Source organism: Schistosoma haematobium, chromosome 1, assembly GCF_000699445.3.
Source record: "Schistosoma haematobium chromosome 1, whole genome shotgun sequence".
Lineage (NCBI taxonomy): Eukaryota > Metazoa > Platyhelminthes > Trematoda > Strigeidida > Schistosomatidae > Schistosoma > Schistosoma haematobium.
Window position 1 is genome coordinate 35,835,868 of NC_067196.1, and position 21,998 is coordinate 35,857,865.

Consider the following 21,998-nt stretch of genomic DNA (forward strand, 5'->3'; position numbering starts at 1 on the left):
CCATACTTCGCAAATGTTATTTTTCAATTGGTACTACATTTACATGAGAACCTGAACTATTGGTAAATACACTTTCTAAATTCGTTTGCAGCATTTCTTGATGAACAGAAGTTAATCTCAACGACAGTATTTTAAAAAGTCTATCTATATAATGGATTACTACAACCAGATGATACCAATCATATATTTTATTGAGAGTAATTTTCGAGGTATAGTTATTAGAGGAGCTTGACGACCGCCCCGCATTCTCATATATATGTGGGTTTTATTAAGTATAAGTTCGAAAGTAAGTGATTACCTATATGACATAAAATGTCCAAACCTGCTTCAAAATGGTTTTTCTGCCCAAAGAATTACATTCTATTCATTCAATTAAACCAGTGGATATATTTGCCCCCAAAGTTTACTAAAATAAAGAATTTGCTCTTAATAATTATAAAGAAGAATAAGTTATGGGATCTAATTTATCAAAAGTGATTACTTACCCTCGTCATAATTAATTGTAATGCATCGTGACGTCTCCCAACTCTAGTCAGCAGATAAACAGTTTCTGGTACAAGTTTCGCACGTTCACATAAGCTTAGGGCTTCACTTAGAGGATATCGATCTGTAGACTTCAACAAAGGTAGCAGTTTACTTCGACAAAATTTGATGTATAAGGATATTAGTAGAGTTAAATATGGGCCAATAATTTGTGGATATCGATAGTAAACGCTGTCTAAAAACTGAAGAAAAACAAAGAAAGCTATATATATATATTACAAGCGAAAAAAACGAATTAAAAGTATAAATATTGTACTGTAGAAGACTGGCAATTATATGTAACGATGATCATATCACTCAAAGTTTGATCACTGGGTTGCATATTTAAGGCTTAATACATCTGGCTTTGGCTTGGGTAGCCCAGTAGTATCACTGATCTTCACACGAAACCGTGCCTTGGAGGGGATTTTACAAATGCGTACATGATTACTAAGTTGTGTTACATTTAATTAAAATTGAATAAGGAACATCAAGGTAGGACTTTGGTAATTTAAGAAATACGTCTATAATCGATACTACTGATAGGTAAATATCATCACTATCCTATTTAAATATTTGTCACCCAATGCAAACGTGTTTAAACGAAATTTTATACCGTAGATAAAGTCCCTTAGTAAAGCAGTCAAAGTGATGAATAGGAATCGTCATCTACTTCGGTATCGCGTAGTTCAATGTAAATTAGTTAGTTTGAAAATATGCGTTAGTTACTTTTACTGAAATAAACATTACTTGGGTTTAAAAACACGTCTTCCTGCACTGGATACTTTTAAGAAACGTGTGCATGATGTTTTCATCATCGGAGATAACACTATTGGGCTCCAGAATTTTTTTCATTTTTCCCATAAAGATCTTGTAATACTGTGTATAAACGTTTTCCGATTGAGGTGGGATATGGTGTTGAGAGGTTTGAAAACATTATTCTACGACTTGATCACAAAGAATGAAATAGTCTAGTGATTCCAGACCAATTAAAGACAGTATGCAAAGGAAGAATACAAAAGATATAGCTATGTTCATTTTAGAAATACGACTACGATTGTGGCCTGTGGAAATTTAATTTCGAACAACTGAGAATCTTTTAATACAGATGAGACTAGTGGGAACTGGATCGACCGAAGGTCTGATATACAACAACACTTCAGCGTTAATAAACCAAACGCCAAATGTAGAGAGAAGACGAGACTTTCAGGATAGCTTTATATTAGGAACCGAAGTCAAGCTGTTAGGATTGAAATGGGACATTTTTTATATGGTAACATGCAATGACCCTGGGACAACAGCAAAGGTCACTGGGGAAATATGACTTGGAAAAATATTATCAAGAATATTATTGGAAGTGGTCAACACTTAGTAACAAAAGTCAAATAACCTGTGATTTATTAAGCAAGGTCATAGAAAATAAGCTGATTTTTTGCTGTTTATTCCCAAGTATAGAAAAAGATTTCTGGTTATTGTATAAATCCAATGAACTGGTTTACGCGTTACACTAAAATCGACAAATACAGCCAACTAAGAGGATCATTTAATTGGACGAATATAGAAGACTGTTGAATTACATATAAGCTTAATCGTGTCTTATGAAACTTGCATTCCTAAAATACTAATTAAAAGCAGGCAATTTTATTCATACATAAAATAAACTGATCGATGGTTCATTATGCCAAAATGCCAAGGTAAAAATGTAGCTAGGATAATTAACTTGAAAACACATAAACTCGTCAATAATTCAACTCACTTGATAAAGTAACATAGAATCCGAATTAAGTTGATTGACTACGTAATCAATCTATAAATAAGGATATTAAAAAAGACTAACAATATTGAATGACAGTTCATGCTTTAAAAAAATGAATAAAATGATCTTCAGTATGATAAACAGAAATATTATTATAAAATTTATGATATCGTCATTTCGATATGGATCAAGTGATTACTAACTGTACTACCATAGATTGTTCGACCAAGAACATACTATCGTATAAACAGTTTAAAATTTTCTTCTCTACATAAACGATTAGGTTAGCAAGTTACATAGTGTTTAAAGCAACACACAGTTAACCTATTTAGAATGATTAATTCGCCCTACTGTTTATCGATAACGATACAATTCAGTTAACACATTCACTGTAAATTCTAAAAATTGATTTGAAAAAATAGTTGTTTAACTATTAATCATTTAAAATATCTACATATACTTAGTTGATTTCATTAATTAAGTCAGTTACTGGGAGTCATTATAATAACTGGTACGTTTGTTCATGTAGTCACATCTTACATCAATTAGAAACAAAAACTCAACATAAGAATTATGACATTAAAGAATAAGATAATATCCAAGATTGATAAGAGTAGAATAACAACTTAAATCAAAATGTTCAGAAATGAAGATGGCGAATTAGTATGTCTGTGTCATTACAACCATATTATTTTATGGACTCTCAAACATTACAACAAAAAGTCAATAGTTCCATGGATTGATGTGATGTCTGTTCTCCACTGTTTTTTTTTCAACCTAACCTTATACTAATCTTTATTATGTGTCGCGATAGGCGATGGTTAGGTATGCGTAATACATAATCCAGTCACCTTGATCGATTTAAGAGAATAAAAAAATGAGGGGTACAAAGTATAAGTTTGGTTCTTTGTAGTTGACAATGAGTTTTAGACAAATCAGAGGAAGTAACAAAATATCGTTCTATAATTTTGAACAATCAACGGATACGCAATATGTAAATTCAAATGATACGGAAAGTAACCTTTACTGTAATTAAAATCATATACAGAAAAACAACGTTATCAATTCAAATCTACTATGGATTGACAGTGAAATAAAGGAAAATAGCTAATTAAATTTAGTTATCAGTTAAACAATAGTTAAAATGGAATGAAATAATATATTTGTAATAACCCAATGAGTAGAAAAATTAGATTTTTATTCTCTGAAGAAGTGGCTTACACTGAGTCACAAAACATCAGAAAATCCTTTTTTCTTATTGGGATATTACAAATATACTATTTATTTACAACAATCTATCCAATGCTCAATATATTCGAAATTATCAAATCAAACCTTGGTAATGATACCTGAAATAGAATTGTTTTTTAAAAGATATAAATAAATCTGTTCCTGCCCAAAGATATTTTCCAGTTAATAACCATATAATAATAATTATTGTTATGAATTATGTGAAATCATCAAGAGTAAAAGAAGAAAATACAATGGTAGTTTAATTTGTATGCAACAAAAAAAAAAGATTCTACATACTGAAATTGAATTATAATTTAGTTTGATTTAGATCTATTGTAAATAATTGATGACCTAAACTTACTCACAGCTAAGAACACTATTTTAAACATTCTGACAGATATACCCAACTCCGATATGAGAAATTAATTAAAATGTTTTCAAACCATACTGACGAGATAACAAGACGTTCAAAAAGAAATAAAATACAGCAAACATATATAGTTGCTGGTTTCATAATATAACTAACCCAAAGAATAGACGTAGTAAAGCCTACTGAAGCCTAACAAAATCCAATTACAAGTAAACTTTAGGAAATACATTCATTTCACTCGGTTGAATTATGAAGAAAATGCAGTATAAATAATGAATATTCGATCGACATTCACTAATATTTTGAGGGACTTTAAACATCAATAGAATATTTACTTTCATAAACTAAGAGTCACATTTTTATTAAAGTTTATGTGAAAAACGCCAAAGTTTAAAACATAAGTGACATAAAAAAGACTAAAACAGAACCATATGTAAACATAAGATGATAAACTGATTTACTGAAACTTGGTCAATATGATCCATTAACATATTAATCGCTTTTGTTGTATTTAACTCCATAAAATAAATCAAATGGTCTTTTAATATATCCACTAGCCGACGATCCTTAAGTTTGACAATATTACATTTAACAAGTGTAAACACTTCTGGATCGCGTAGACGAACTAATATATTTATTGCTTGTTCAAAAGATCCCATTTGTTCATATATTATTGCTAAACCACGATATAATGCTTGTACATCTGTATCTAATTTGGTTAGATCAACAGATTCTATAAATATTCAAGGAAGAATAAAGATGAATATAGATAAATAAGTAAACAAATTTAAAACTAACAAAAAGAATGATAAGATAAAATTTAAGAATTTTTATTTGTAATTTTTCGGAATGAATTTCCCAAAAAGTTCAGATGAAAAGTTACAACCTATAAAATCAAGACAAAGATATTAACTAAGAACTTTCGTCTAAATTTGAACGAATAGTTTCACAATATTTGGGCGCCGAGTTAATGTGAGTCATTAAAGAGGAAGAATGTATTTGTAAAATCTCAGCGAAAGAATTTGAAGTAAATCCAACGTTTCGCCTAGCAATCTGGTCCAAGCTTTTTCAAGGAAAATATAATCAAACAACAAAATTATCGAATATAAATAGGTATATGGTTCTCTGGTTTACTGTATACTGAATAAGTCATCCAATCAATGTTAACAATGTTTAAAGTAGACATTTACATTAGTGTGTAAGAGATATGTGGTATGAAACGAAAAGTGTTAAGATAACAGATTGTGTGTATACGTAAGTGATGTGAGAAGAAATTTCATTCAACTATATATTGTCTTCGGTCTGTGTATATTAAGAAAAACATCATTTTTATATATGAAATGAATCAAAAATGTCACAGCATGCATTAAATGAAGATAAATAAATAAGTAAACAAGATAAAAGACTGAATTCAAAGAGGAATGTATTTGTAATTGAAAGATTGTGTTATTTTAATGTTCCAGTCAATTGTTTAACATATTCAGATAAGCTAACTGATTTGAAGCCGTCGTTTCACATATCTCTTACACACTAATGTAAATGTCTACTTTAAACACTGTTAACATTGATTGGATGACTTATTCAGTATACAGTAAACCAGAGAACCATATACCTATTTATATTCGATAATTTTGTTGTTTGATTATATTTTCCTTGAAAAAGCTTGGACCAGATTGCTAGGCGAAACGTTGGATTTACTTCAAATTCTTTCGCTGAGATTTTACAAATACATTCTTTCTCTTTAATAAGATATTAACTGACTTATAATATTAAGAGAGTTTAATGCTAGATGATAAACTGATTTAAGTACAAAAATATTCTGATTTATTATTCGGACACAATGTGACTTGGAATTGGTAAGTTTTAAATGTACATTGTTAAGAAGATTAAAACCTTACACAAAATAATTGGTAAATTTCACTTGGTTTCCAATGATTCGTCAACGGATATCAATTTCTGATTTTAAAAAATTATCTTTAAACTATGGTAATTTGCACGAATCACCCGGATAAATTACTTTATTGAATTAGTCAGTGACCTTGGATTATTTTCCGTATATAATTAATCATATGTATTTTGTTATCTTACATGAATTTATAAATATAGTTGTTACTAGTTAAGTTTAATAAATTAGTGAGTATTTGTTCTACCGTTTAATTATTTGTGGGTGAGAATCCGTTAAGAGTCGATTATCAACTTGTTAAATAACAAATCAGAATGGGGATTTGTGGAGATTGTACTAAATTTAATAGTTGGATTCATGTGTTGATCTAAGCTAAACCACAATCGAAAACATAGAGGCAATGGACGGCCGTTTCGTCCTAACATGGAACTCATCAGCAGTGCACGCACGCGGAACGCGAGCTCAGGACCTTCGGTCTCGCGCGCGAAGGCTTAACCTTTAGAACACTGAGCCGTCATTCAACGGTAGTAATGTGTAACTTCAATCGATCCATGATCTTGAGCAATCCTTCATCCATTGTTTGGGATGGATAACTCTCTCCAACCAACACGGATTGGACTCCATTGGTCACGGCTTCTCATTAGAATTCCAGGGGATCCATCTTGAAGCTAGTCCCCAGTAAGCCCATGATTGTTGTCAGTATGGGGATTTGTGGAGATTGTGGTATTTTCAACAGTGAAAATTTAATAGCAAGTGATGACTAGTAGACAATAAGTAATAGGGTATAAGTATTTCAAATGCATTTAAAAACATCATGCTCACACTACCAAACAAAGAAAAATTAACATCATAAGTCTTACCAGATAAAGAACTATACTGTTCAATACGGTTTAGTAAAGTTTGAAGAAATTTTTCACTAATATCAACAACGCCTAATTTGCACCATTCCATTAATAACTGAGCAAACTGAATAGGCATTCGGTTCATATAATCGGTAAGAATTAATTCGTATGTGGAAGAATTGAGTTTCACAGACTTCTCCTCACCACTAACAGGTAGATAAGGTACAATAGCCTGGATTTTATAAATAATACAATGAAAAAAATTTGATCAAAGTAAAAAAGAATTTTTTGAACTACCTAACTTATGTGTAAGTGCAAATTAGCTACGATAGATTATTTGATAGAGAAAAGCTAAACTAATTGTAAATATATTAGAATGTTGATCAATAAGATAAGTTTTTCTACTTAAGATTTTTGATTTATATAATGGAAATACTTAAATCAAATCTACTGGAAAATTTATTCAGTATGTGAAAAAAATCCCTGTGAGTGATTAGAAATTTGTAATTTAAGGCTGACACAAAATGTATGCTGATAATTATATTTTTGACAGATAGTGACGACCATAGTGACCTGATAAAACACTCGAGCAATTTAACGAAGTTCATCTGTCTATAAAATTCACATGCGAGGAAGAAAATAGAGGTAGAATAACCTTTCTAGATATCCTACTTACAATGGATAATAGATGGGTCACTAAGTAGAAACTTAAACAAGAAAACTAATTACAGTGGCCAATATATATATATATATATATATATATATATATATATATATATTCTTAGTTTTGTTTTTCTATAATACACAAGGAACCTGATCAAGACACTTCATTATAGAATTAAGTCCATATGCCCCTAGATGCAGCTGAAGAACAAACAAAGGTATTGCGTACTACCCTGAAAGAAAATGGATATCCTGAGAAATTTAGAAATTAACATTTAGATAAGAAAAGAAAGCATAAGGAAGGCCCTAACTGTGAGCAAAATGCCTCTGTATACGCGCATACAATTTAGAGGTAATGCACACAGCAAAATGATGATACTAAAGTTGCACAGAGCAATGCGAAGAACTTTTAATACAGGTAAACTACAATTATTGTTTTCTACACATCCGATGGTCCCTCTAAGATTGAAAGATAAATTACCTAGATTAGCCATCTTTTTCTACATCTATCAATTCAATTGTTCCTGTGGAGCAAGTTATATAGCCAGGTGTTTTAGGGATTTGTATTTTCGGGCCCGCGAGTACCTCCCAGTGTGTTTAAGAAAAAGTATAGTTAAACTGTTAACAGCTCGATTTAGCTCATTTAGTACAAACGGGCCATATAGTCTACGTGGAACAATCATTCACAATTATATATCGTAATAATAGCAATCTACTTGAATCAGTCAAACTGAAAATCTTTCAGACGGCTGAAGCAATGGCCATTCGGATCAAAAAGCCGACACTTTATGTCCAGAAGAAATATGTTCAAATTTCTTTTTTTACAATGGTTTACTTTTGGACTAATTAGTTAATAATCATATTTATGACATGATGACGTAATTTGATTCATGTTCATTTTTATATACTAAACTTATCCACACATCTTACTATTATCATTATTATTATCATTACGTTATTATTATTACTATCATTACTATTATTATTACTACACTTACTAACTTTTTTGAGAAATTTATTCAGTATTCACCCCTATCTATTAATTCGTACCCAATTTATGTTATACTATATATTACATGATTTCTCATCCCATATTAACCATATTTACTCTGATCGTTTATCCCACAATTTTATTTAAGGTATAAAATTATTCAAATCAACTCTTCATATTAATCATCCCAAGATTAACGATTTTCATTTTATTGTAAATTCACATGCTATAACTTTAAACAATGTAGTTTGCTTTAAATCTGATCATTTTCTAGATTATTAAAAAGAATATTCTTCATTCATATACAAGTTAAGTCATATAGTTTAGTGAGATATTAAGGTAATGGGAAAGAACAATTGTAATTACTAACGATTCAGGTTTTTCAGTGTAATTACGTTCTCTTTTTCAGCTTATCAATCTATTTAGAAAAAGATTTTTATATAAATTAATTTTTTGTGAAAATTCAAGGCTCTTTGTGTAACAATGTTCCAAGGAAATGGAAAGTGAGCTGTGAACAGTATATTCTTTTTTACTTTTCGATAAGATAATATTGATAATGGTAACAAAAACATAATCACAACTACAGATTTAAATTGATATTACCCAAAAAATTCTAATCTAATGTATTAAATTCACAGCTGACCCAAGTGGGTAAGCTTAGTTCCAGGATAATAAATAATTATAACATCATGTTTAGGCGTATATCTTCAATTTGATCTTTTCTTAAATAACGATAAAGAGGGTTATGACAACATCAAAATTATTCAAGTATCATTAATAATATCAGTGCAGTATTGAATGAAAAGTGTTTAATGAACACTGTATTAAAAAAAGGACAAAACTTTAACAGAAATATCACCTCTAAATGATCGATATTTAAGAATTTTCGAACTTGTTCTTCCCAAGCTTCTCTAGTTGATAAAACTTGCGAACAAAGTATTCCAGCTCCAATAAAATGACGTTCACTTAGTAAATGATCGATATACGTTATGCCAACAGACTATGAAGAAAGTAGAACAATATAGTGAAATAGAGAATAAAAACAAACATTATTGAACATTTGTACTTTTGGTCAGTTCAATAAAGTAGTAATTTCGATAGAAAAATATACACGAAATGTTACGAAATTCCCAAGTGTTTCGTCCATCATAACAAACAATCTAGTTCCACAAAATCATTTAAAAACTATGTATCAGATTAAAGCAGTTGATCAATAATCTATGGTTATATCATAATTAATTATTCTGTGCCTATAAAGTGAGCCATGAATTGTGTAGTATACATGGCTGCTATATTGACAAATGGACTATTTAAGGAGACCGTAAGTGGCTCTATCATTATTGAAGCGTTGGCCTAATGGTTAAGGCGCCCGACTTTCAGTGACAAAGTTCCAGATTCGAGCACTATTCCACATACTTCGCTTTCGGCAACCGGGTAGTATCATTAGTTTTCATACTATGAGTGTAGTTCATAATCATGTACCTGATGAATGATTTAATTTTATTTGTTTATTTCATTAAAGTATTATTTACATATCGAACAAAAAAACAAGCAGAGTCTAAGAAAACTTTAGAACAATGAAGAAAATTGTTGGGATATTCAGAAAAATATCCCAAAAATTATCCTGTTAAGTCTAATGCTATCCTATGACGTGAAATGGTATCATTTTCCTATTGGTCAATACTTATTTCACGTGTCATTTTCCTGTTGACCAAATATTGTACAAATGTTATTTTCTATTTTATGGTACGATGTCGTCTGCTTGACTGGTACATAAACAGAGTATGTTTGAAATACAGAATTCATATCGCAGAGGCTGAGACTTGTGTTCTGGACTTAAATGGCTGGGCTAGGCGGAAAGCAGGACCAATCAGAACTCTAGGCTGCTCATACGGGTTTACGCGTTATTGTTCCGATTGATAAGTCACTGCTCTCTAATCGGCGGTCACAAGTTATAACAAAAATATTTAAAAATCCAAAATACATTTGTGGGAGAGTAACTGTGAAAGTAGTCCTAGTATGAAGTATGTTTTCATACATCTATAATAAGACATCTATTTTGGTGATTTTTATACCAAACAGAAGAAATAGATTTTTTAAAAACATTTAGAGTCATGATACGACGTCAATATCAATAATTTGATTTTACATTTCTGAGTAAAATATTTCAGATTATTTTAAATTGTAATACTTTAAAACTCCATTTAAACTAATATAAACTAATTTTCGATTACGCTTACTTCAACTGTATGACGAGTCAACAATCGTGGATGTTCTTGAGCAGCTTCAAGTCCCTTAGAAAATAAACTATTTTCAAGGAACCAATCAATACGATCATCAAGAGTTGGTTCTTGTGCACAAAATAGCTCTTTTCTTGAAAATATATAATGAGTATTTTCATGGGGCACACTAACTAACATATAAAGGTAAATAAAAGAGAAAAGATGAGTTTATTTAATTTTTAATTTCTTTCTTATACTCGCTAACCGGTGGGGGAGTAGGAATTCACCACTAAATAGTCAGATTTAATATTTCACTGACGATGAGACTGGGTACTAGACATTATATCATGTGAACTCTGATATACAAGATAAGAACAACGATCGAGAACTAGATAACAAATCAAGAACAGATTATCGGGAGAAATTAAAAAGCATTCACGATGTGAAATCCAAATATAATTACAGTGAAAGTAATCTTTTACATATAACAATAGTCTACACACTAACTACAAGCCGGACATATCTATCTTTGCTCAGTAATCAATCAGGGTACACCTCAATTAACATCTATTTAACTTGAATACTTTACATATCAAATTTATCAGATCAAGGACAATAGAGTTACATAATTTTCTAGTAATTTTCCTTTCAATGATTTATCTAACTTTTCGAAGGTGCTGTAGTCGAATTCGACGAGGTGTTCGAGAATAAAGTTGGTGAATTTAAATTTTTGCACACCAGACGCATTAACAATTTTTCCTTACAAGTCTGATCTATATTCAAAAACATGACCAATCACCTGCTTTCAATTTTACAAGTTGTTGTTGTTGCCTGTTTTTGTCCATACGTTTTTATGCTTAGCAAGTAGACAATAATTTTTCTGACTTCCCTTCTATATTCCTATTTTGATCTTGCTGTTTCTCATTGCCCCAATACACTATTACATAAATTTTGCTTTATAATCGAAAATGTATCGATTACTTAGTTAATGATACAGTAACTAGTCATTTTCCTGTAGGTGAATACATGTTAAATGACTGTAAATACGATTATACAGCTTTTGCAAATGACATTTATCGAAAAGAAATTTTCTTAAATGAATTGTTTTACGGATTTTTTTATGCTAGTATGCATGGACAGAATTAATCGAATTCGTCAAATAATTCATTTCACTAGTTGAAATCACGAGTCAATTGAAGCTAGACCACCATGGAAAACCTGAAAGCACTGGACGGCCGTTTCGTCCTAGTATGGGACTGCTCAGCAGTGCGCATCCACGATCGCGCCACCCCCTGTGGGATTCGAACCCACGACCTATCAGTCTCGCTGGGGAGTTTCATACTGATCGAAACGGCCGTCCAGTGCTTCTAGGTTTCCCATGGTGGTCTAGCTTCAAGTGACTCATGATTTCAACCAGTGAAATTTCTAAAATCTCCACAAAACCTCTTCTGAAAATAATTCATTGTTAAACCAATCTACTAATTAATATATTACTTAAATCCAGTATAAACAGTATCATATTTTTCAATGGAAATGAACAGCATTGTCATAGAGATTATTATGTGTGTGTATAAATTTCAGTTGACTAATAATACCTTTTAAAAAGTTGAATAAAATATAGTTTTATGAAGTTTAGTTACTTTTGATAAAAGAAACACAATATGAGTTAAAACTTTCCGATTTGAACATCAGACAATATATAAACTTAAGAAGAGATTAACATAATACGGAACTCTCTAAAAAGCAACTCGGATACGAACTTACAATGATAAACAAAAAATTATCACTTTTCATTAAAGTTGTGAATGTATGCCGCTAAAAATTCTAAACTTCGATAAAACAACTGTCTGAAGCTGTTATAATCGACGTTGAGCCTGACACAAATATGACAGTTCAATTCGCTATACAATAGTACAACGTGATGAAATTAATAAAATGAACAGTAATGGATAGAAATAATGTAGCAGTAAGGATAATGAGAAAGACCGAAATATTAAGAATATAGTTCTACAAAACAAAATGTAACGATGTATACAAAGTAACACTAGAACTCAATATCAAGAAGAGGACAGGAAATCGTAAGTGCGTCACAGTAATCGATTTCGAGTCATGTCACACAACGTCATCAGCTACCGAATGTGGTTATCGCGTGGACACTAACCAAGTTGTCTGCATCTAACAACATGGCTCGGATCAACTTTATGCACTGATGCCACGTCGTGGTTTGGAAACCCCTGGATTTCTTTTGAATTACACCTATATCAGCAAATATCGCCCGTTGAGGTAGATTGTGATTAGACATATGTAGTACATGTCCCAACCACCTTAGTCGATGAAGATTCACAGCCTCACAGACTGGTTTGTGATCTTTTCGTAGTTCCCAGTGTCTGACTTTAGAATAGCCCACGAAGCGGTCCCAACAGATGCAGGCAACGCTTTGAATACACCAGTAACGAGAATCTGTAGTGTTCATGTCTTCTACGTTCGAAGACCAGGTTGTACAGCCATAGGGTAATTCAAGGCAGATTATTGCAGAGCAAACTCATAATTTGATTGCCAGACGGACATCTAGTCTACGCAATAAGTGACGAATATTTACAAAGGTCAATTGAGATTTTTTAACCCGTGATCAGGTTTCGTCAGACACTAACCTACCAGGGCTGATGAGACTTACAGGACAAGTCAGTGGTAAACGAACTCAACCACTTCACTCAGTCTAGACGATGATGATTAGTTCGGTTGATGACAGCCACGATGAAAACTACCCTTGGATTATACGAAAACATCTTAGCCCATCTATTGTATTTTACATAAGATACAAACTGAGCTTTTGTTTTTAAATAATTTGGTGAATAAATTTATTGGACTTAAGTTGATAAGTGATAATCAGATTACACGATATATTATTATACAGAGTCGTACCTAATTGACAAGAGGACAAAGCTGAGTGTGAAAATATAGACTCTATATCACACGTTACAGTGGTTTACAGATCACAAATATAATTAAAATTTTTCGAGTTCAAAACAAAACCAGAGTTCTTTTAATCCATATAAAACGGGATGGATACAAGTGAAGTAATGACTAACCAATATTCAATGTATATTCAAAGAAAATGGATATTTGCACATAGGAAAAAATAATATAACGAAAGTAAAGTCGTCCTAAAAATAATAATTAGTATATTTTTAAAAATCTCAATCTAAGAAGCGTTTCACAATTTATTTATAAAGTTGAACATATTCACATAACATGGTTTTAAGCATTGAAAAATCTTACCTAAGCCGACAATGTATGATGAAGCAGTTGATTTCATTGATATTTTTTTATGATAAATTTCTTTATATTGCTGATTAGATGAAATTGAATTATTACTGATTGAATCTAAATCAATATCAAGAACAGATATTTCATAGTTTGATTTAGACAAGTCATTAATAACATTAAATAAGAGTAGAATATATGCCTGATGTCTTGAAACACTATGAATAATAATAGAATTATCCATATTAATTTGATGTACGATTTCAACATAACGACTTGGCAAGCCAATACGACATTCAACTGATGATAAACTTTGAGACGACTGGTGAGTCAATGAAGAATTGCTGGAATGCAATGAATTATCAGAATTACTAGTCCGATCTGAAATTTGACAAATACGAATTGAGTGTCCTCGACTAATTAAAAAACAATTTTCTGTACACCAACAAAGACTACACATAGTAGGTAAATTAGTTATTCTATAAAAAAACAGATAAATAAAAGATCCTGCTACAATTTAATCCGTTAAATCCAATATATTAAGTGGATAGATTATAACATTTGAAAATTTAAGATAAATAGGAACCGAAGTTGATGGGAATCCAACACAACAATTTTCCCAAATTTATTTGTAGCCACTAGTACTGTAGTGCGTGCTACTTCTATTGATATAAATAGTATATGACGCGAGTCAGGAATGTAATGTCTGGCAGCAGAAGATGGGGAAGATCAAGAAAGGAAGAGCGGGAATAGAAAGCAATTAGTATGGAAATGCAAGAACAACGAAGTTCGAGACAATTATTGAACATTTTGCAAATTAAGTATTATAGTATGGTTTTTTCTATTTTACCAAGTAACTCTGTAATTTTGTGTTGAATATAATTCGGTTGTCCTCACCTGTGTTCTCCTTCACTGCAGTACTATGTCACGCCTACACATTTACGACAGGATGATTGTATTCTCTAAACAGATTTCAGTAGTTTAGAGGTTTGAAACTGCTAATCGATTCAAGGTAGTTACAAAATGTGATAATTAGTTTTGAAAGACAAACATTGTAGAAGTGTTAATGATCATATATATTTCAGTTTTTACGCATAGTAGAGCCTGATATGACGGAACAGTTGATAAAATAAAATAGTAGAGTGATCGAAGTGGTCGAAACGATAAATCAACCTCCAATTATAGTAGATTTTACAAGGAAAGACTGACACATGATTGACTTAATATATAAGAGAATTAAAGTTATTATTCTAATTTAGGATATTTAACCGAAATATGACGATTAGGTTACTTATCAGATATGAAACTAACAACGAAGGGTATCAACGAAGGTCAGGAAACAAGAAATGACTCTTAACTTCTCCCAATAGTAACGGTATCTAAATGGCAGTGGTTGGAATGCAATGAAATATACGGTGGTAGTGTCAAAGTCGAAATCACGGAAAGATCTTTATCATCCTTAAAATATTCCACGGTCTTCACTGAGTTGATTTCAAAGCTTAACAACCTAGTTGACTATGTGTATAATCTTTGATTTACACAACCATTTCTTCGTTTTCTCTTCCAAAATATTTAGCAACTCTTAAAAACTATGTAGTTAGCCTAAATAGAAATTCATTTGCCCCACGGCAATTTTTTTAAAAAAACCCCCACCCACCCTTTTTAAAAATGTTTTTTCAACCCAAAATTGCAATATTTTTCATCCCGTTTCGTCCAATGAAATGGCTAGTTTTGAAGTTCGTTTTTAATTTGTTAGTTATGTTTTGTCGGATTGCTATAAAACATCAGTACTTGTCGACGAAGTACATTTTAATCATCATTATGGAGGACAGTAACGTGCCTAGTACAAGCGCTGTTGTTTCTCACGTAACAGAAATAGAGGAAGTCTTTTTGACAACGTTGTTTCTCGTTGCGTTCCCATCGGTTGAAGCGTTGAAGTCCGCTATCACAAATTATGAAAGATCAACTTTCTGTCATTATGTAGTTCGAGATTCGCATTTGTGCAGAAATGAAAACTCGTACATTAAATTTGTGTGCTGGAGACATGGCCGTATAACATCTAGCGGTTCGTCACAGCGGATTAGACGGAGGAGGTAATTTTATAAATGTTATTAACATTTTTTGTCATGAAGGGCTTCCATGAACACTAAATGTCCGGCCTTCATGTATTGTAAGATTATCGACGGCTACTGGACTGTTGTACGTGGGAATGTGCATCACAATCACGAGTGCAATTCCCTAAGGTACCAAGGAAATTCATGGGTGCGCAGGTTAACAGAGGCCCAGTTCGAAAATGTGCGACCGCTGCTAATATCTGGTACTGCTTCATTCCACATTAAGAATTATGCTTACCATTCTTATGGGAAACTACTGACTGATCAAGATATCTATAATATGCGGTACAAAGTGTTCTCACAGGCGAACATTCCTGGTAAGCCATTTGCCAATTTATAATGTAAACGATAGGTGATTACGGGAAATTGAAAGTGCACATAACATCTTTGGGTGGGCGATGCGAATACGAATTAGACGATGAGAACTGTCTATCGTACTTTTTCTTCAGCACTGGTGATCAAAAGATTTTTGCAGACCGTTTCGGTGATGTTATTGGTTTGGACGGAACATACAAGACGAATAACGAGAATATCTATTTATATCAGGTCGTAGCCCTGGATATGAATTTGAAGGCGATACCCGTTTGTATTGCATTTATAAGTCGCGAAACATCGACTTTGATTTCTCGATTCCTGTCGTTCTTCCAACGGCCAACCAACAGTCGACAGGTGGTAGGCATTGTGACAGATGATTCACCTGCAATAGCTGCTGCCATCATGCAGGTGTATCCCAATGCTCACCATATCTTGTGTCGCGTCCACCTTGTTCGCAATGTTATAAAGAGGGTAAGTGTTTCGTTCATTAACATTAACCCAGTAACCTTAATTGTAGAGGGTACGATCAGAAGTGATACAACTATTTTTTCGCCTGATGTTTACTCAAACGGTTGAAAGGTAAATCAAAAGCAACATAACATTATTTTGTAGTTTTAACAATGTATTATCCTTGATCGAAATATCGGACGGAACGTTTGCCCGATATGTCAGAGACCACTTATTAGCGAGAAAACACAAATGGTCTACAGCTTTTCGACCATCAGCAACGCTACTTCAACTCAATAATACGAACTTCGTTGAGACAAGTCACCGAATTTTGAAGATGCATCAACTGAGTCGAAAAACACCTGTGCTGAGATCTATATTTAGTGTGCTACTTCGCGTTGGATATTGGATGGAAGCAAGATTACAGAAATATACATCAGATTGCCGGGTAAAAGCCAACATCGATTTGGATGAAACGTTAAGTAACGACGAGGATGACGTAGTTTCTATAAACTCAGAAGAGTTAACAGAACGGGACATCCAAAATGAAGAAGATGAAGAGAACCGTTTGTGTGACATCTGTAATCTTGCACAGCCGCCCTATGAAACTGGTGATGAAGTGGGTTGGGTTTTCTGTCCTTGTGAAGCTATGTTTCATAGATTCTGTGCTTATGACCCATCACCGAACGTACGAGCAGTACACTGTCCGATGTGTGGCGCCATTACCTTAGATATTAATAATGGATAAGCGATTATCGCTCATGTATTCGTAAACTTGTTTCTAATGTATAATACATATAAAGGTTAAGAAAGCAGACAAGATTTTGTCATTTTGTGAACACTTATCTAATAATTTTAGATGTAAAATAATGTGATTATCGTTCATGTCTTAGTAACATATTTGTAAACTATCTATTACTAGTACATTTTAATAGGAATATTTTAAAATAGTGAAAATCGTTATTTTGTCGTTAGGTGAATAAATTTATTAGTGAATATAATAAGATAGTTACAAAGATGAATGTGATTAAAGCTCATAGAGAAGTAAACAAAATTGAGAAAAATATCTTCCTTATGAATAAGATACTGACATTATAAAACAAGTTGAAGCCGTCATCATTGAAATTAGTAATCCGATTAAAAGGTCATATAGTAAGTGTTAAAAGAAATGAGAATATTATCCGTTTCATGAATACAAAATGCAAGAATTTCATATTCCAGTTTTATATTAATAGTACCTGAAACCAGAACTAAGCGTACGTATGAATTAAGTCCGATCGTCAACTAAGCCTTCATTGTTATTCATAACCACTGATTATATCAACGTATTCATTTGCACACCCATATAACTATTAATTACTGGTACAATCACACTATACAGTTATAAGTCCATAATTTCCATATTTTATAAAGGCCAAATATATGTCATGGCATTAATGAATTTGACAATGTAATGTATTAACAATGGTGAACGTTTACATCTGTTACGACATATATATATAAATTACAAATTGTAACATTTGCAAATTACAAAGGTCATTCAATAAAGGTCTGGATTATTTGCAGTACAGTGTTCAGTCACAATAAGTGGAAGAGCATTATAGGAAAATTTAAAATGCAAAGAATTTTGTGTCAATGAAATGCATAGTATGAGAATTGAGTCTTGTCAATTGACATAATAATAATAGTAATAATAATAATAATAATAATAATAAATAATAAATAATAAATAATAATAATAATAATAATAATAAGGAAAATAAATAATAATAGAATTGTAAATGTTCATTGATACAGTTGACCTTATTCATATTTATACGTTTAAAGTCGATAGATATTTGTTGAGTCAGTCAGACGACGTAGGCTTGTTCATTTACACTTCATGAAACTGATATTTCAAATGCTTGTCAAAAATGGTTACATTCATAATGTCTAGATAATTCAGGTTGCATATTACGGCGGTTAACAATATTCACACATGACTGATTAAACACACTAGTTTTTATTACGACCAAAAAATTCATTTTAAAATACAGAACTACAAATAATTTACAAGTGAACACAATAAACCCTTTCAATGGACTTTTAAAATTAACCGCATTGAAATCTAACGTCTTCTCATTCTCATTAAGAATGAACATTTACAAAAAAAAGTTCACTAAATATTAAGTGCCTATTTCGGTTAAATTTATTACTACATTCATATACTGTCAAAGTCAGTTCATTCAATGATGGTCTACGGTTGCTTCACCTGAATCATAAATATTGCAACTAGTAAGTTATCATGATGATTTATTAATATGTTGATTTGTTTATCGAACTAACAGATCATGTGTTACCAAAAAACCTATGCATACACTTTAGTGATAATTTGTTTATTAATTTGCTATTAAAGATTTGACTACCGACCTCATTCAGTAATCACTATTATCAAATATTCAAACCGGTTTTCAGTTGCTTTTTTCCAAAAACTTTCTTTTTATGTGATTTATATAAGTACTCGTTACATTAAAATTGTTGATCGGAAATCAAAAATTTATCCCAATACACATTCACTAACAGTAGGATTGCCTAAATACAGCTTTGATCGGATCAGTTTTCATTAACAAAGGAGAAGTAAACAAGATTATTTGCTGTGATCATACATAATCTGGAGAAGAACAGTATATTCACTTAAAATTTTTTTAACTGATTGATCAAATAAACCAATTGGGATTCTTCGAATCGATTCTTTAAAAGAAAGTAGTGTTGATCAATTAAAAATATCATCGATATTGGATTGATAAACTGTGATGCAGAATGACCAGAAACAGATGCATAAATTTATACTGACTTCAGTTAGGCTATCAAAGAAAACCTGGTAGCACAGGATAGGTGTTTCGCCTCAGCATGGGGCTCCTCAGAAGTGTGTATCCACGGCCCCACTACCGGGGTCGAATCAATTGATTTACATTTTAAAACCCAGTTAGTAACTAGTATAGCATGATAATTATCCATTACCATCAGTGATTTCTCATGCAGCACAAGGTTAAACTCCTATGATCACGACTATCTTCACACTAAACTAGTCTTCAAAACCTAGTTAGATAAACAATATTGTTATTATGATAAAAAAAATTAGCAAGATTATCTAAAAATAACTTAGATGAATGTGATAATTTTAGTACTAATGAAACACATTTATATTCAGTTTGTTTTCGCCTAACCAGAGTGAGTTCATCAAGAGATATATGCACACAGCAAAAGTTATATGTAGCTTGGCTGCGTAAAACATCCTTTCAACAAATCTTTTGAGTCGATGTGTTAAAATATCACCCTCTATGTCCCCTTTAAAGTCCAGTTTCAGATATGGGTTTTTTTACTGACTGAGTCACAATTTCTTTTTTAATGTCTTCTACTAGGGATTTTCTGGATAACCACAATTTCGTCAGAAAATTCCTAGTAGAAGGCATTAAAAAAGAAATTGTGACTCAGTCAGTAAAAAAACCCTGTATCTGAAACTGGTCTTTAAAGGGGACATAGAGGGTGATATTTTAACACGTCGACTCAAAAGATTTGTTAAAAGGACATTTCACGCAGCCAAGCTACATATAATTTCCTCAACTAAACTAGTATGTACACAACAAATCAAGGATAAGTTACTGATGATGGGTTTCTCCATGTGTGTATACCAATTCAACTGCTTCTGTGGAGTTAGTTACATAGGCCGTACTCAGATGGCTTTATCCTTGCGTGTTCGTGAACATATACCAGCATGGTTGGGAAAGGGAGTTACTAAATCGATCACCAGCACTTTTCTTTCTCACTTGGTAGATAGTGAATATCATATCAAAATAGAGGAAGCTTTCTCTCAAGTTCCAAAAAATCTACCTTAATTAGCTAGATTACGGCTACTCTGCATAGCCGCAGCCGTCTGGATTAACTCCAGAAAACCAAAATTATGTATCCAGAAAAGCTATATCCAGCCTCTATGTTTACCTTGGCCTACGACTGGATCACCGGATACCTAAACTAAATAATATAAACCTCTTAGCCCCTTCCCATTTTTTGATTACAACTATTTCAATCTACACATCCATCATTCCCAATTCATATGAATTTTTATTATCGTAATATTACATTGTGAAATTCATTAGTACATGCCTCAATTTGGTCTTTGTAAAATATTATAATTATGGACTTATAAATGTAGAGCCTGATGAAAACAATTGTTCGCTCGAATATTCTTCATTTTTGAATAATCATATAAGCATAACTATTCAGGAGTCGAAATTGTTGTATCTTGGTAAAAACGATTATATACCGGGTTTTCTAGTTGGTCAATGGTAGATTCTATAACCCAGCAAATGAGGATTTGTTTAGTACGGATGATAATGAATATGAACTTAAACGTATAGGATTTCTGACATATAACAATGTTTTAACATTAATAGTCCACACGTTAACAGAAAAGACGGGAATACCAGAATAACTTTATATCCCTAAAGAAGTCAGAAGTTGAAGTGGGACAATTATACATATATGGTAGAATCCAATGAGCTTAGCGTAAATTACGTAGTTAACAAACTAAAAACAATCAGTCAGATAAGAACAAAACACATTGAAGAAATAAATATGATGCGCACTGCTGAAGAGTCCCACAATAGGACGAAACGGCCGTCCAGTGCTTCCAGGTTTTCCATGGTGGTCTGGCTTCAATTCAATCATGATCTCAACCATTGAAATTACTATAATATCCACAAAACACTTCTGATATAAATAAATATGAATCAGGAAAATATCATTTAGACTAACTTTTACAGAATAAACTAACATGTAATTTAAAAAATACCAGATAATTTTTAGTACGGTCTACGATGTTACGGATCTACGAACGAAAACGATTGAGCTACTCTAATACGATCGGTTCTGTTCGGAACTAACAACAGTCAATTATACTCAACACATTAAACCTCGATGGCCAACACAGGAAAAAGACGGAATTGCAGGTAACTTGATATTTGTGGCAGGATAAACAACTTAAACGAAACGGGTACAAAAGCTGTAACCATAGTAGCAGAATATGACCTTCAAGCATGTAGCAATTTAGCGAACTAAAAAAACTTGGCAAGCAATCAGGATCCTGCGGAAAATCGAATTGGTTGAAAGTGTGCGAGCGGTTGTCGTTCCCAAAGAGATTTTAGCTTCTAATGAAATTTGACTATTCTTGCGACCCCCTTAGCAATATTATTGGGTCTATCAATTTATTTCATTAATTAATTAACTAGATTTTGGTTAAAATTAGAATACAGATTTATGAAATTTATTTGTTGTAATGAATTTAAACCTTTTTTAAAGTGGACACAGATAAGTTATT

The 21,998-nt window shown here is 32.0% G+C and overlaps 1 protein-coding gene across 2 annotated transcripts in view; it reads right to left on the bottom strand.

Annotated features, from left to right (window-relative positions):
* Nucleotides 1-21,998, bottom strand: part of VPS41_1 (Vacuolar protein sorting-associated protein 41) — a 38,527-nt gene that overhangs the window by 2,998 nt on the left and 13,531 nt on the right. The window contains exons 8-14 of one of the 2 annotated variants that reach the window (XM_051217133.1): nucleotides 13,782-14,245; nucleotides 10,521-10,693; nucleotides 9,140-9,280; nucleotides 6,645-6,858; nucleotides 4,343-4,614; nucleotides 2,279-2,329; nucleotides 486-725 (exon numbers count right to left, since the gene is read on the bottom strand). In XM_051217133.1, coding sequence (XP_051073881.1) covers nucleotides 486-725; nucleotides 2,279-2,329; nucleotides 4,343-4,614; nucleotides 6,645-6,858; nucleotides 9,140-9,280; nucleotides 10,521-10,693; nucleotides 13,782-14,245 — 1,555 coding nt within the window. The remainder of the gene's footprint in view (nucleotides 1-485; nucleotides 726-2,278; nucleotides 2,330-4,342; nucleotides 4,615-6,644; nucleotides 6,859-9,139; nucleotides 9,281-10,520; nucleotides 10,694-13,781; nucleotides 14,246-21,998) is intronic. The other variant, XM_051217134.1, reaches the window with a different exon arrangement.